The sequence below is a fragment of the Saccopteryx bilineata genome, chromosome 12, assembly GCF_036850765.1.
Source record: "Saccopteryx bilineata isolate mSacBil1 chromosome 12, mSacBil1_pri_phased_curated, whole genome shotgun sequence".
NCBI classification, from domain to species: Eukaryota; Metazoa; Chordata; class Mammalia; order Chiroptera; family Emballonuridae; genus Saccopteryx; species Saccopteryx bilineata.
The window spans coordinates 38,567,751-38,583,031 of NC_089501.1; the positions used below are offsets into that span (position 1 = coordinate 38,567,751).

The following is a 15,281-nucleotide window of genomic DNA, read 5'->3' on the forward strand; positions in this document are numbered from 1 at the left end:
ACCCCTCAAAAAATCACTTCAGTGCACAGTATCTACTCTGCAATAAATGATTTTTGGTATTATGAGGATGGAATAATAAACGAACATCCCTCAGAGGGCTTAGACTAGAATCACATGACTGCAACTGTGTCCACATGTACCAATGAAAAATGTAGTAAGTGGCAGATATAATAGGAATAGCTAACATTACTGAATGCTTTCCAGATTTTAGGTGTGTAGTCTAAGAACTTTCCTTTTTTTTTTTTTTTTTTTTTTAACTCATCTAATCTCCAAAAGAACCAGAAGGTAGCAGCTCTTTTTCCATTTTGCAGACGAGGAAGCTGTGGTTACTTCAAAGTAACTTAAGAGCACAGAGGTCTTCATTCTTCTCACTACAGATAGTGAGAGCCCCCACAGTGGGTGCTGTTTAAAGAGGTCCTAAAATGCTAGGGAAGATTTCACCTGCTGGGGACAGAGAGACAGTCTCATCTAGGCAGAAGGAACAATAAAAGAAGGAATGGAACTGAGGAGGTGCAGGAGGACATGATTAGGAAATGGCAAGAAGTGAAGTTCAGCTTTAACATCGGGCTTATGAAAAAGAGAGATGAAAACCAAAGCGAGGGGAAGAACGGTTCGTGGGGACCACTTGTGAAGCTCGGCTGCTGTCCTGAGGCATCTGACCTGTGTGTTGTCTATAGATCTAGGAAGAGGGCAGTGGCATGGATAAGCAAGAAAATGGCTGGACCCCTGAGTGTTGTTAGTTGGTATGTTGGCTTTATTTCTCTGCCTTCCATCCTTGAGATGTTTTAGAAGGTTTTTGCAAATGTCCTATTAGGGGGCATTTTGGTTGTGACTCGGCTTCTTTCAGTGACTCGGCTGTACCCTTAGTGAAGGGCCTTTGGAAAAAGAGGTGACTTTTTGACATTGTGCTTTCTGTCCCGACTGCTAAGACGTAAAGCAAAGCCTGCCTTATAGAATAGTTTCAACACAGGACAAGCCATTCTCTGTGCCCGTCACAGTTTACAGTGAGGCCATTCAGTGCTTGGAACCAAGGAGATAACATGGCACACTTATTTCATCGTTTTCTATTTGCACTCCTGGTTTGTTCCGTCGTTAAACGGTGTCGGAATTGAAAATCGGGACTCTTTTCCTGCCCAAAGAAAACACAAGTGGCTGGTGGACCGAAAGATTTACTCACACAAGTTCTTCCAGAGGAAGAAAATCCTGGCCACGTGTCTGCAGAAAGGTTCCTCTCCTGAATGCAGGCTCTGTGCCCGGAGGACAGCATAAATCACTTGTAATTTACGAGGGCCCGATCGCGTGTCACACCCTGCGAGTTGGCGGGTGTCCTGAACACACTAGGACCTCTCTTGGTCAGAGCATACAGGGACGTTTTCAGAGGAGCCCGAGATGGAGCTGAGGATTTTCCCCTTGGCTGGCCCAGCCACGGAGTGGAGGAAGGAGAAGACAGAAGACTCTTGTTCTTTGAGTTTTGCCACAAGCCTCACTTGCTTTCTCCTAGATTGGAGGCAGGAAAGAGGCAGAAAACAAGACCATTATCACGATCAGCCTGTTTTTTTTTTTTTATTCAGTTCTTCAACAAATACACATCCTTTCTGAGTGGCAACAACCTGTGAGGCACTTTGCGGGAAACAGCAGTAAAACAAACAGGGATTTGATTCTCATCAAGACTGAACTTACACAAAGTAGTAGGTCCTACGTCAGGACATGATGACTTATTTTGCAGAGTAAGAAGATGAATAAAGACAGGCAGGGGAACAAACTGGTCCACACCAGGTGTGCAGAAAATGGATTTCTAGGATGGGGAACTTTGAGCAGAATCTTGAAGAAAGAAAGTGGTAGAGTAAGCCCTTCAGGTTCTGGGGGAATTGCATCCCAGATAAGGACTGGCCTCAGGTGAGAAGCAGTCCAGAGAGAGGAAGGAGGGAGTGGGAAGGAGAGGAGACAGAGGGGGAGGGGTAGTCTCCGCTTCATCTAGAGACTCTGCTAAAGAGGTGAAGTATTCCTGAAAGTGAGATGGATAGCCATGGGAAGGGTTTGGACAGCTGATCCTTGTCAAATACACGAAAACCCAGAGTATAAGCATGAAGTCAGGAACACGGGGACGTGCCTCCTCAGGCTCAGAGAGGAAGCATGTATGCAGTTGTCCTCAGGAACGGACCGTCAGAACTTGAGTTCACCTAAGTGCGGACTGTGAAACACAAACCCTAGTTTTGTTTGCTCTTGGTGTAAAAATCACGCGTGCTTTTTAAATGGGGATAAAAATGAGTAACTATGAGCCATTTACTCAACGGGTGAGAATGCTTTTCATGGACAGACCTACCGACTACACCCAGTGACCCGTGTCCTGCAAGGTCTCTTGTCTGGCAGTACGTCGGTCACGCTGCTGCTTTGATTGAGCTCCCCAACGTTATTGCTGTTCTTGCAACAATTAATGTGAGCTTCAGAGTCAAAGAGCAGCTGGGGGAAGACTTGGGATCAGACTGTAAGAGACTTCAGTAACCACCTTTACTGTCAGTGAGCACGGAGCTGATGCAGATAACTTATCTAGTCTAGAGCTACGGGGAGCACGGGTTTGATTAAGGTGATTTGGACTCCTTCATGAGGAATATCCTCCTAAAAGTAGAGATGGATAACTAGAGTGGGCTCTGCCATAAGCCACCATCATGCTTCTTAATGTTTACAAGCAGGTGAGCACATCTCAGGAATGTTCCTGAAAATGACTCTTGTTTCTTGTAGCCTGTTGGACTAGAATGAACTCTCAGATTCGTGCCAATGCAAAACCCTTCGGAGCTTATGAAAAGCGTCCAGTAAATGTGCTCTGCAAACATACAGACACTATGTAAACAGGAGGCAAATATTTGAAAAGATGAAGAGTGAAATACTTGTTCTTCTGGGAGGGCAGTGGTTGGAACTTGGTGCCCTGACAGCATACCTTCCACGCTCGGTCGCCTGCAGTTTGTTCTCCTTGGCCGCATACACAGTTATCTGCTTTATGTGTTAAAATGTGCTCAGCCAAAGACCAAACAAATAGCCAAAGGCATTTTCCTATCAGGGCCTGGTTGTAGGAGGGAGAGCCAGAGAACAAAGCTGTCAGTTTTGCATCTTGGCAGGGAGCCGAGCTGCTGTTTCAAAGCTCCAGGATTTACAGGGAAGAAGGAGAAGGGGTTTTTTTAGCTGAGATTAAGTCAGAATTAAAGCAACAGAAAACGTAAAACTAAGATGAAAGCAAACTCTGGAATGCCGGATGTAAAGGCAGAAACATTCTGGGCCCTCAGATGATTTCTTTAGTTTAGAGCAAGAAGGAAAGCTTTTAAAGGTGCTTAAAGCGGAGATTACAGAGAGGCCTTACTTTAATGATACGAGATCACACAGCGTTTGGGCTGATGAGTCCTCCTTTAGGGAATCACTGGATCTCATCCTATAATTGACAGATAACGGAGCAGAAGCCCTGGGGTTTGAAGAGATTGCCCAATGTCACACAACCCGTTGTGGAAGTCCTGGTACTAGAATCTAGGACACCTGACAACCATGTTGTATCTTCAACCGCTATACAAAAGGGGCAGACAGCCACGATGACTATGTTCTGAATCGGCAGTACCTGTGGTGTCCCTGGATGTGGCCTGGTCCCCAAACTCAGGTTGCCTCCTGCCCCCTCACACTCAGCAGCCCAGGCTGGGGTCCCTGTCCCCTGCCCCAGGAGTCGGGGTTGAGACACAGCTATCCGACGCCGTCAGAGCCTGCCTCCCCTCAGAACCCCGGTGACCGGGTGGTACAGTCCCCGGGGTGACTGCTGTGGCCAGGGTCCTTCTAACCACCTGCACAATCTCAGCAACTCCCGCAGTGTCACTGGAGGTGATGTTTGGCACACAGATTCCCACCTCTTAGACAAAAGCCTGAACAAATTGAAGCTGTATTTAAATAACAGCACTCTTTTTTATGTAAAAGAGCTCCCCTGAAAACCGGGCTCCTCCTGGCCCCCCACAGGGCACACCCGGATAACTTTGTCCTTTGAAATCACCAGGGTTTAAGTGAACCGTTCTTGCTGGACTGGAGGGTGGAGAGTGGGGCTGGGCATAACCTAAAGGAAGAGGGGACAGTTCTGTGTGTGTCTCCTTTGAACCAGTATGGTGTTCATTATCGTTTTTTTTCTCTCATTATTCTTTCATTCACTTATTCATTTATTTTCTTGTTGGTTTACATTCTGATCCTAGCCCAAACAATGTTTAACAAAACCTAGAAAAAAGACCACATAAGTCAACAGAATAGGAATGAAGTCAGGTGACTGAGGAGGGGAAAGCAGATTTCACCCATGAATTGTCTTACGAAATTTGTGTTAAATACCAGGTTTTACCCTGGCCTTCCTGGCAACCAGGATAAAGTAAATACACCCACCTTAGTTATCAGAAAGGGGGAAAAATCCAATTTCTTCAAGAGAGACTAAGTGTTGCTATTCTGGGGCTCCTGGCGTTCCTAAACACTTAGTGAGAACTTCCCGGTGCTTAAATACCGAGCTCCCAGCCCAAGAACAGCCCTTCCTCCCCCTCCCTGGTCTCCGTCCCCCCTCTCCCGGCTCTCTTCAAAGTGTCCTTGCTTCAGGCCACCTGGAGCACCCCTCCCCCCAAAACATACCATGTTCTCTGTGTTGCCATTGGCTCAGTTTGTATATGTCAGGGTGTGGTGTGGGGTAATGCAGTTGAGTTTGAGTCACAAAACTATGTTGTCCAGGGTGTCCCTAGGGTTAGCAGATTATGAGGACTGGAGTCAGAACTGTAAGGAGAGTCGGAATCTAGTCCTGCTGTGACTACCCAGCCTACAGCAGCCTGCCTTTCCTTCTCCCCAGGGAGCCCTCAGCCCCGTCTCTGGCCCTTTCTGCTACTTCAAGATGCTTTCCGAAGGGCATCCAGAGGGAAGAGAGTTTGGTGGAATACACTCTGGGGAATGTCGGCTCAAACCTGATGGCCTGGCCGTGTATTAACTTTACGTACCTTCTTGGACCCTGAAAGTGGGGAACAGAGTTTGCAGCTGCATAAAGATGTAGGGTTCAGGAACTAATGTTCTACACATAGGAGGTGGACAGTGAAGTGGCACTCCGAGTTCCTCAGCTCCGTTCTGAAGGTGTAACTGGAATCTAGATTCTTCTAGAAGCAGAAAGAAGCCTGTGTTGAGATTCCCCTCCGTTTTACATGCCGGAGAAAGCTAGAATTGACTCCACCCTTTTCAAAACTTGGGATACGTCAGGGGGTAGAAGAACACTCTAGAATTTTTGAGTCTGGCAAGGAAAAGAGGTACAGAAATCTGAGGTGTCGGACTTTTGTAGTATGTCACGTGAGAGAAAACACTGAAAAAGTAATCTCTTCTCTCAAGTTATCTGAACATTTACTGAAAGCTTGTTTATTTGTGGTTGTCTTTTACTATCAACATGCATATTCTTTACATGCATTGCATAGACACCTATGCTTTGGAATGCATCCTTTCTAAAGAAAGGAATATCTCAAAGTGAGAAGTAATTGGTGTGAAACAATGTGTCTGGATTGTTGGCCAAGCATCATCATTTGAAAGACCAGGTCCAGCGGCTGGGTTTCAGGTCACGGGCTGTCGGTGTGGCCCTCATTCTAGTTCTAATTGCATTGCCTCCAGTCACATTTGGCTAGACAGCTGAAAAAACTGGGGCGCGAGCCCTCGAGTGAACAGAATGAATGTGCTTCAATTCTACTTGGAATGTTTTTTATCATTATTTTAAGCGATGACTTGACTCTTACTTGTGCTTCTTCTTTTTACAAGTGTTAGAAAGGAAGATATCCACCAGACAAAGTAGAGAGGAGCTGATAAGAAGGGGAGTGCTTAAAGAATTGCCTGATCAAGGTGAGGAAATGAATCATACCTTTAAAATAATTCGACCCTTCCTTCTTTGCTCTTTCTTTAATTTTTCTTTTGAAATGTAAGATGATCCCGATCTTTGGGAGATAAAGCAGTGAGTACCTCACTTCCAAGAATCTTGCTTTAATTCAGAATGCTTTTGTGGGCTGCAGAGAATCTAAGGTCTTTCAGAAAAGATATTCAATGACCTTTTTGGTGAGCCTTCGCCATATGTCTAAACCGAAAGCTCTCCTAAGGTACGCTGTATGTAGCTGGAGGTACAGCTGAGATACAGATGCTTACATGACTCTTTCTCATATCTGTTCTTGACCTCCAATCCTTGCGTTCAAGTTAACTCAATTGTTTGCATCAACGCAGAGTTTGAGCCTGGCTCATGCCTTTGGTTTCTTAAGTCTACCAGTAAAAGAGATGATAACTATCCCTCTCTTGTCCTTCATAATGCACTCAAATGTACAATCAATAAGGCATGAATGGGCAAATTAAATTAATGTGCATTCTCATTCTCTCAAGCAATTCTCCTAGTGTTCCCTTTTCACTTCTTTAGATCTGTGTCTCTCACCTTTGCACCAACTTTTCCAAGTATTTCACTAATACTTTTCCAAGTATTTTTTTTTTTTTTACTAAAGAAATCTTACTAAAAAAGACAAGGATTAGATGGAAACTGAGATAGACCCAATAAACGAAGACACCAAGCTTGATTATTTTGCCAAATAAGTAATACCAAATAATTTTCATTGCTACCACTACCATGGAGACTAAAGAAAATATTTGTTGCAACATTGTTGATTTACCTCCTGCCTTCCCTACCCTACTCCCCAAACATTTAACGGGTCAATTATTATTATCCTACTTTTGGGAGAACAAATAAAAAGCTATTAAATTGAAATTGAAATAATTTTCCTGATACATGCTCCTTGCAAAGAACTTAACATCTTTTGGCCTTCACTATTTATAAATCCAAACGATACATTTTTTCCAATATCTGAATAATCCAGGTGGAGCTAGGAAATGTTTTACTATTTTACTCCCACTTCAAAGAAAACAAGGAAGTCTGGAGTGAATACTACCACTTTTTTTTTTTTTTTTTTTTGAGCTCTCACAATTTTAGGCATTTTACTTTATTTCTGGCCTGTTACATATTTCTCACTCCATTTTATGAATGAATTTTTATCTTTCCTAGTTTTCTATGACCTTGAAGCTCTTTATTTTTTGCCTAGGACTTTTAAAGGTAAAAAATACACAACCCTAACCTTTTTCCCTTGAAGGTCGGCTTACACTATCAAAATTTGTCTCCTGTCTAAACTCTCCTGTCTCCTGTCTAAGTCCCGAGGCAGTAGAGAAGTTACAGACCCACTGAGCACTACACAATCACCTCTATTTAAATATTTTAAAGAAGAAGGGGAAAAGAGGGAAATTTGTGATTGAAATTGTTAATGAGGATTAATGATAGAGATTAAAGTTCCCCCATTTTATTCAATTAAAATTTGTCGCTAGCAAAGAGTTTACTTTTTCTAAAAACAAGTAGCGATGGTCAATCTAAAGAAATGCTTAGTGTAGCCTGCCCAGTGGTGGTGCAGTGGATAAAGTGTTGACCTGGAAGGCTGAGGTTGTCAGTTCGAAACCCCAGGCCTGCCTGGGCAAGGCACATATGGGAGTTGATGCTTCCTGCTCCTCCCTCCACTTCTTTCTTTCTCTCTCTCTCTCTCTCTCTCTCTCTCTCTCTCTCTCTTCCCCCTCTCTAGAATGAATAAATAAAATCTTTTTTAAAAAGAAAAAGAAATGCTTAGTATTTCATTTTTATTCTTCTTAATCTGTTAAATTATTTGGCTGATACACTACAATTTCATATACTTATTTCCCCCAAAATCTGACATGTTTGGCCTTTTCATTTAACTTTTGCAGACTGAACATTAAAATTTTTAAGACACAAAAGAACAAAATGAGTTTTAACTTAAACATAATGTAATAAGCTTTAATGATTGGGAAGTCATAAATGACTGAGTTTTACTTTCCAGCTTTTGTGCAGCCCCTGGATACAGCTACAGAAATTACCTAATACTTGGAAGTTCCCGTGATGCCTATTGGAAATAGGGTTCTTTACCCTTTTCTGCCAAGAGCTGGAGAAAACATTTTTCTGTCATTTTTCTGTAAAAATTACCTCAAGAATTTCAGTCTGTGTTCAGCTCTAGCCGGAGACCGGAAGCTGCTGTGCTTGGCGACAACCTCCTCTCTCTTCTGCCCGTGAGGATGCATTCCTTGCCTTCTTCCTCTTGACCTTGCCTTAGCTCTTGACAGTGCTTGTCAGTGATGCCCCTTTTCCATTGAGCCAGATAGACTTTTTAAATCTCTCCAGCTAGCCTGGATTTGACCTTGTCCACTTCACCCCTTACTCTCCCTCCCAGCTATTATTATTATTCCTTTTAAATGATCTTTTTTTACACCAAGATCTAACTTCAGTCCAAAAGTTCAGCAGTTGGTCTTCTCTCCTGAGAAGTTCGTGGTCTAGTCCAAGTTCAGTCCCCATCTGGTCTTTCCTTCCCTCTTTTCTCTTGACTCGAACGTGAGAGCATGTAGCTGTTTTTGCCTGCCTGCCAGCCTCCTTGCCTGTTCTCTCCTCACCTTCTATCACGTCACCCACCTTTTGCTCATACGTGATTTTCTCTGGCTCTCTGTTCCTGTATTAAATACACCTCTCACATTCACTTGTCCACCAGAAAGAGGGGAAACCCTCCAACCCTCTCCTGCTCCTTATTTAACCTCTTGTTTCTGTGCGTGCTTTAGCTCTTAGTTGACTTTAGTCTCACAACTCTTTTCTGAGTTTTTTCTTTGCATGAAATGCTCCTATGAGACTTGGCGAATGGGCTTCTTGCTGTAAACTGCAGTCTAGCTCAGAATCTTCTTTTGCCTTCTTTTGCTAGCTTATATTTTACATAGGTACACAAACTGTATGAAGGACTTAACTTGTTTTAATTCTAAAATAATAGACAAACGAGAAAACCTCGGTCACACAGCAGTTGTTAGTAACTTCAGTTCTCCTCTGTTTTCTTCTTAGCTTCCATATTTATTACAGACATGTTTTCTTTTCCTGCGGTTCTTTAAATAAGCACTAGCTTTATTCCTTATTTCAAAGTAAGTATCCTTCCCCATTGTCAACTAACTATTTCTATCATGTGATAACCCAATTTCTCCTTGTAATAATAACTAAGAACTTTTGGGTTCTTTTTAGTTTGACATAGACTCTTTAAAATGCATTATGTTAATTTTACTGAAATAGTTAAGATTTACTAGTGATGTCATTGCCTCCAATGGCTGTCTATTTTATTGTTATAAAATAAAGGTTAGAGGTGTTTGGAAGTTGTATGACTAAGCAGCACCTGCCTTTCCATTTTGAACATGATATAACTTTATGATATGTATTTTTTTACTTATGAAAATGTCGTGCTTGTTTTTGTCAATAAGATCAGCAGGTTTTACTGTGGGCTTAAAGCCATTCACTCATATTTAATGAAACTTGGGAAAATGGTCTCCGTTTTATAATGGTTGCCATATTAAGATTAATCAAAATTGCGTAAATCAGCTCTCATTATGCATTTCTTCAGGTATTCTAAGTAAAAACTTCATTAATTTTTCTTTCATAACAGTAGCAAAGCCTCTTAACATTTTCTAGGTATGAACAAAGGTTAATCTTTTCAAGCATTTTGGTTGCTATGAGGTCCTGCAAAATCTCTTACTTTAGAAACGCCTAGCTAGGAATTGTGAATGTGAACATTAAGGGGTTAAAATTGGTTATTTATGGTTTAGATAACGTATTTAAAATATTATTTTTAGTTGTGACTTTAAAAAATTCTTCTGTGATTACTTTTTTTTCAAAATTTTTCCTTGTAACGTTTTAAAATTACTAGACCAACTTAAAGACTCTTTGATCGGTTACTTATAACAAATTATCTGAGTTCATTTTAATACTTCCATAAATAAGAAAAGGAAAATACCATTAGCCTTGGAACCATCATTCCTTGAATGTACAGCAGTAGCTGTATTACTGTGTAAATTTAACTTATCCTAGAGGTAATATTCTAGAGATGGGGGTGCTTGGAAAGCCTCCTGTTCTCCCACCAGTTGTTTCCATGTGTAATTACATTTCATGTTACCTGTGTAGTTGCATTCACCTTGTGTTTTTGGTGCTGGTTAAAATGTTTATTCCATTTTTCAGATTACCCCTTTTAGGTTCAGTTTCTGAATGACCAAGGGACTCCTAGCATTGACTTCAACAAAACCCGAGCACCAGAAGAGAAGGTCTCTGCTGTCTGGGGGCGCTTTATAATTAAGATCATTGTCCCCATTGTCTGGAAATGGCACCTGGATGCCCTCTCCACAGCTGTGTTCCCCAAGACTAAGGATTTTCTAGTTCTTTCATTTGAATGAATTATTTCGTAAAACGTGGTGATTTCATTCTCAGGGCCTGACACCTGAACCCTGCAGTCCTAGTAATTGGAAAACTGGGTTCGGAGAAAGCCATCAGATTAGACATCTAGGTGTTTCTTTCCCTATTTTAGATGGAGATGTAACAGTTAACTTTGAAAATTCAAACGGGCACATGCTACCCATCGGAGAGGAATCCACCCGAGAGGAAAATGTACTAAAATCTGAAGAAGGGAATGGCTCTGTAGCTGAGAAAGCGCCCCCTCTGGAGGAAAAGGCAGAAGATAAGAAAGGTAAAATCAAGAGAAACCCCTTATTCTTGTGTCTGAGCACAGCCTCATGTCAAGAATCAGATCGTAGGCTCCAAACAGTGACCTGAAGACCAGTACATAGAGAGGACATTTCCAAACACAAAGAGGAGAGAAATGAGAAATAGTGGGGAGAAACTAGATGATTTCCTCAAATAGATCCATCCATTTTATAAATTCATCATTTTATTATTATTATTATTATTATTATTATTATTAAAGAGCTAATTCACATTAAGAATCTGATGGGATGGCCTCTTCAATCATCTGAGATGTCTGAGAATATTGTCTTATCCTCAGGAGCTTTTTCTCAGTAGCTTCTTTGAAAATAAAAATGCCAGTACTCAGAACGTTGTTCTCTGCTGGCTGGAAGTGGCCCCATGTGGGCAGCTCAGCTGGCAGGAACATCAAGCAAGGTGGCTCCTTCGGCCCAGCATGGACTCGGCAGCAGTGGGGCTTAGCCGGTGGCATCGACACACTCAGCGCTGGAGGTTCTAGTCCAAGCTCTAGACGGAGAGATTCCCAGGAAGAGTCCCCAGAGATGCTCGGGGTTGGGGTTGCTGTGCTGGCCATAACCTCTGCTCCATGATTTATCTGTGCAATTGGAAATGTCAAAATATGCAAGAGGCAATTATGCCATTCCCTGAGGGCTTCTTTAAAGACCCCCCTTTCTAGAGTGACTATCTCGCGACTGTTCCATGCAGGAACCTCCAAGCCTCACACTTAGGCAAGCATGAGTTGAAACTCCCCGAAGGTAAGGCTTTGTTGGGAGATCCTAGATGCTTCCATGCAGCATAAAAATGAATCCTCAGAAAATAAGCTATTTCCTGTCCTATAATATCTGCCTCTGAGATGGTGGGTGGCAAAGCTTTGTCAAACCTAGTTTAGATTCTGTAGGCATTTGGGGAACTCTTAGAATCTGCTGGAAGCAGACTTCTCTTCCTCTGTTCTTTTTTTTTTTTTTTTTTTTTTTGTGGTGGAGACAGAGAGAGTCAGAGAGAGGGACAGATAGAGACAGACAGACAGGAAGGGAGAGAGATGAGAAACATCAATTCTTCGTTGAGGTTCCTTAGTTGTTCATTGATTGCTTTCTCATATGTGCCTTGACCGGGGGGCTACAGCAGACCGAGTGACCCCTTGCTCGAGCCAGTGACCTTGGGCTCAAGCTGCTGAGCCTTGCTCAAACCAGATGAGCCCGTGCTCAAGCTGGTGACCTCAGGGTCTTGAACCTGGGTCCTCCACATCCCAGTCCGACGCTCTGTACACTGCTCCACCACCTGGTCAGGCTCTTCCTCTGTTCTTGAGCCAAACCCTTCAAAGACAAAGAGGACAAAAGAGCAATTTACAGATATTGTAACTTAAGATCATCTACCCTGGAAGTCCATAACCTCTATTATCTGCATATAAATAAGTCTTTAATTTTTTTAAAATAATCAGTTAGTTGATTATTTCACTGTATTCAATATTAATAGAGTTTTGGGCTTTACTAGGTCTGTATCATTGAAGGACTCGGGTTAAGCTTATGAATACCAATGACAAGAAATTAACTAGTAATATTTTTTATGATACTATTTTTTTTCTGGAACATGAAGAGAAACAGACCTAAATAGATTTTAAGGGGATTCAGTTGAAAGTGTTAATGCAAGTAGTGATTTCTTTTATTTTTATTTTTTTTTATTCGAACTGTCCTGTCTCACCAGACTGTTACATTTCAAATCTGTCTGTGGTTTGCGCCTTGTCCAGCCTTCTCACACTGAAGAATCACATGCTTGACTGTGTCACAGTGCCATCTCGGGGTGCGTGCCTGTTCCGTCTGTGGTGTCAGTCAGTGGACTGGCCAGACTTCAAAAGAAATGTGTCCCTATCAACTTAATAAAAAGTTGCTGACAGTTTTATGTTAATTAAACCAGCAGGCTTTGATGTTAAAAAGATGATGGCAGGCCGCATAGGCCCATGGGCATTTGAGAGATGTTTTTGTTTTCTTATTCTTTAGTTAAAATTAGTACATTCAGTTCTTTTTGGTCAAATAAGGTCCAAGACAGCATCTTGCTTGGCTGGTCTGTCCATAGGAGATGAAAGGCTGGACATGCCATCACACTCCGAATAAGACACACAGCCTCTCTCTCACTGGGCAGATGGTACACTGACCAGAGGTAGTCCGAGAGGAAGAGGAAGCATTTCATAGGGAAGCCACTTCGGGGAGTAAAATGAATGTCACTCATAACTCGTATCGCACAGTGTTATGTCAAATAGGTAACACTTTATGAACAAAAGTAACCATTTCTCTGTAAAGATGCCATTGAATTATGAAAAACATCTCCTCTGTTGATGTCACTTCTTGTTTGAGCCCACTACCTTGCAAAATCACCATGCCATGTTCTTAATTTACTCTCTATTTTGGGGGGCAGTGATCCCTTTCTTTTTGTAGGGACATTATTTAACCAACTTATCCAGGAGCATTTTTTCATCTATTAACTGGTTATGTTTATAAAACTACATCACATACCTTTAAAGCCCCGGATCTCTTTTTAAGAAAGTATGTCGGTACTTTAGTATTTGAAATGTCAATGTCAAAGAAAACAAAAAAAGTGGCCTTCACACTGCTCTGTGGATAGGTTTCACCTTAGAGGCGTGGGTACTTCTGGTTCCCAAAGGCATTGATTGGTCCAGTGGTTGTGCGCCTCCTATGCCCGACCAACCCTGGAGCTGGTTCCCTTAAAGCAGTGGTTCTCAAAGTGTGCGCCGGGGCGCACTGGTGCACCCTAGAAGCTTTCCAGGTGCGCCCTATGGCATTCCAGAGAAATATGTGCCTATTGGGGACCAAAACACCAACAGGGTTTTTGGAGTTTAGATTTTGGGGGGACACAGGTGTGGGGAATTGGCTGTAAGCTGACAGTCTGCCCAACCCCCCACCTCACTTGCCTGATTAGGTTGCAAAAGGCTGTTAAGCTGTGGTGCTGGGTTGTTTACATTACCCCCCATGTTCCCCAGAAAGACTGGAGGCAAGTTTCTTCTATCCTTTGGTGTCAAGTTAAGATGATAGGTATGGTGGGGGTTTTCTGCACTCAACACAATTAAGAATAAAAAGAGAGGAATTCTTCAATGTATTGACGAGGAAATGAGAGTTTGCCTTTCAAATATATGCCCAAACATTGAAGAAATAGCTAGGACACATCAGGCTCATGTTTCTCATAAACACAAGAATGATAAAACTTAACACATTTGTGCCGGAACCTGCAGAATTTACTAAATTTTACTAAGAATGTATCTATATATATAAAAAGATAACTTTTTTGTTGTATTTTTTTATTTTTTAACCCCTTTTTTTACAAATTCTAAAAAGCATAACAAAAAATGTAACAAAAATGTTTTCTAATGTCAGAATAAATTTAATTTTTTATGTTTATTTCACTTAATTACTATAAAAGCACGCTTGGACTTTATATTTTTTTCTTTAATATTTGACGTAATTATTATAACATATTTCTCAGAAACTTGTATATAGTGTGCCTACAATCATTTGTAGGATTTTAAATGCGCCCCGACTTCAAAAAGTTTGAGAACCACTGCCTTAAGGCCTTTGGGGCTCCTAGTCTCCCATTATTCTGTCACCAAGTGCCCTTAAGCATAGTGGAGGGAAAAACTCTGGTCGGCAGTCTGTTCACTACAACTTGGTATTAAATATAAGAAATCTGCCCAGTTACTTGTTACTTCTATTGAGTTATTTATTATAGAGGACTTTCAGTGAAGTAACTAATAATTTAATGCATTTGTTCCAACATAATCAAGAAGGTCTGCCATGGGTAAGACTGTGCTGGGGACCAGGAAGAGAGTGGTGAGTGAAACCGGGCCCTTGTCTGCAGGCAGATCGTGGCACAGGAGGAGACCAGCATGCAGTACAGCGGGCAAAGCATTCCGTACGGCCTGAGCATGGCGAGTCGGGGGAGCTTCCAAAGGGGACCAGAATTAGTCCTTAGAGGCAGATATTGCTAAACTAGGACATGAAGGAGGCAGTCAGGTGAAGGAGAGGAACAGGTATGTTCTAGGCAAGGTGGAGATCCATGCAGTCCTTGGTTTTGCTCCAAGCATCCTTGAACTAAACTCTTCCATGTGGTGGGAGGAGCCAAATATGGAAGCAAAGTCGACAGCGGTCCTCCAGACTATTGTGTGAGAGGAGGACCTTGTCAGGCCAGAATCTATCAGCAGCCCTTTATTAATCAACCTCCTCTGGAACAGGTAATACTCATGGACACCATCAATTTAATCATGTCTTTAGATCATATGGCAATAATAAAAATATATAACTTGACTGAGCTGATTACCTCCCAGATGAAAGGAAGAGTTTGTTTTCTACTGATGTGTGTTGTTCATAACTATCCACCAATCAGTCACATTCATTGAATAGACATGATGTTGAAAGCATTAGACTAGACGGGATGTAAAATTTTAGACCAAAGGCATTTATAATTCAGTCAGAAAAGCATTTCTGTTTGTGTGTGCACATACACATCCCCTCAGGAATCCCCACTGAAGAAATGTAAACATTGGCCATGTGGCAAACACGCACTGCTAATTGGTAGCGTTCGCAGGGAAAGGAGTGGGCCATGCTTTGCCAAGAGCCAGCCAAGAGCTTGCGTGCAGTTTATTCATTTTCAACTAAGTGAGGAGTGTCAC

The 15,281-nt window shown here is 42.0% G+C and overlaps 1 protein-coding gene across 5 annotated transcripts in view; it reads left to right on the forward strand.

The window, feature by feature from the left end:
• PHACTR2 (phosphatase and actin regulator 2) overlaps window positions 1–15,281 on the forward strand; it is a 247,584-nt gene that overhangs the window by 185,577 nt on the left and 46,726 nt on the right. For 4 of the 5 annotated variants that reach the window (XM_066248269.1, XM_066248274.1, XM_066248273.1 and 1 more), the window contains exons 3-4: window positions 5,785–5,865; window positions 10,434–10,592. In XM_066248269.1, coding sequence (XP_066104366.1) covers window positions 5,785–5,865; window positions 10,434–10,592 — 240 coding nt within the window. The remainder of the gene's footprint in view (window positions 1–5,784; window positions 5,866–10,433; window positions 10,593–15,281) is intronic. The other variant, XM_066248270.1, reaches the window with a different exon arrangement.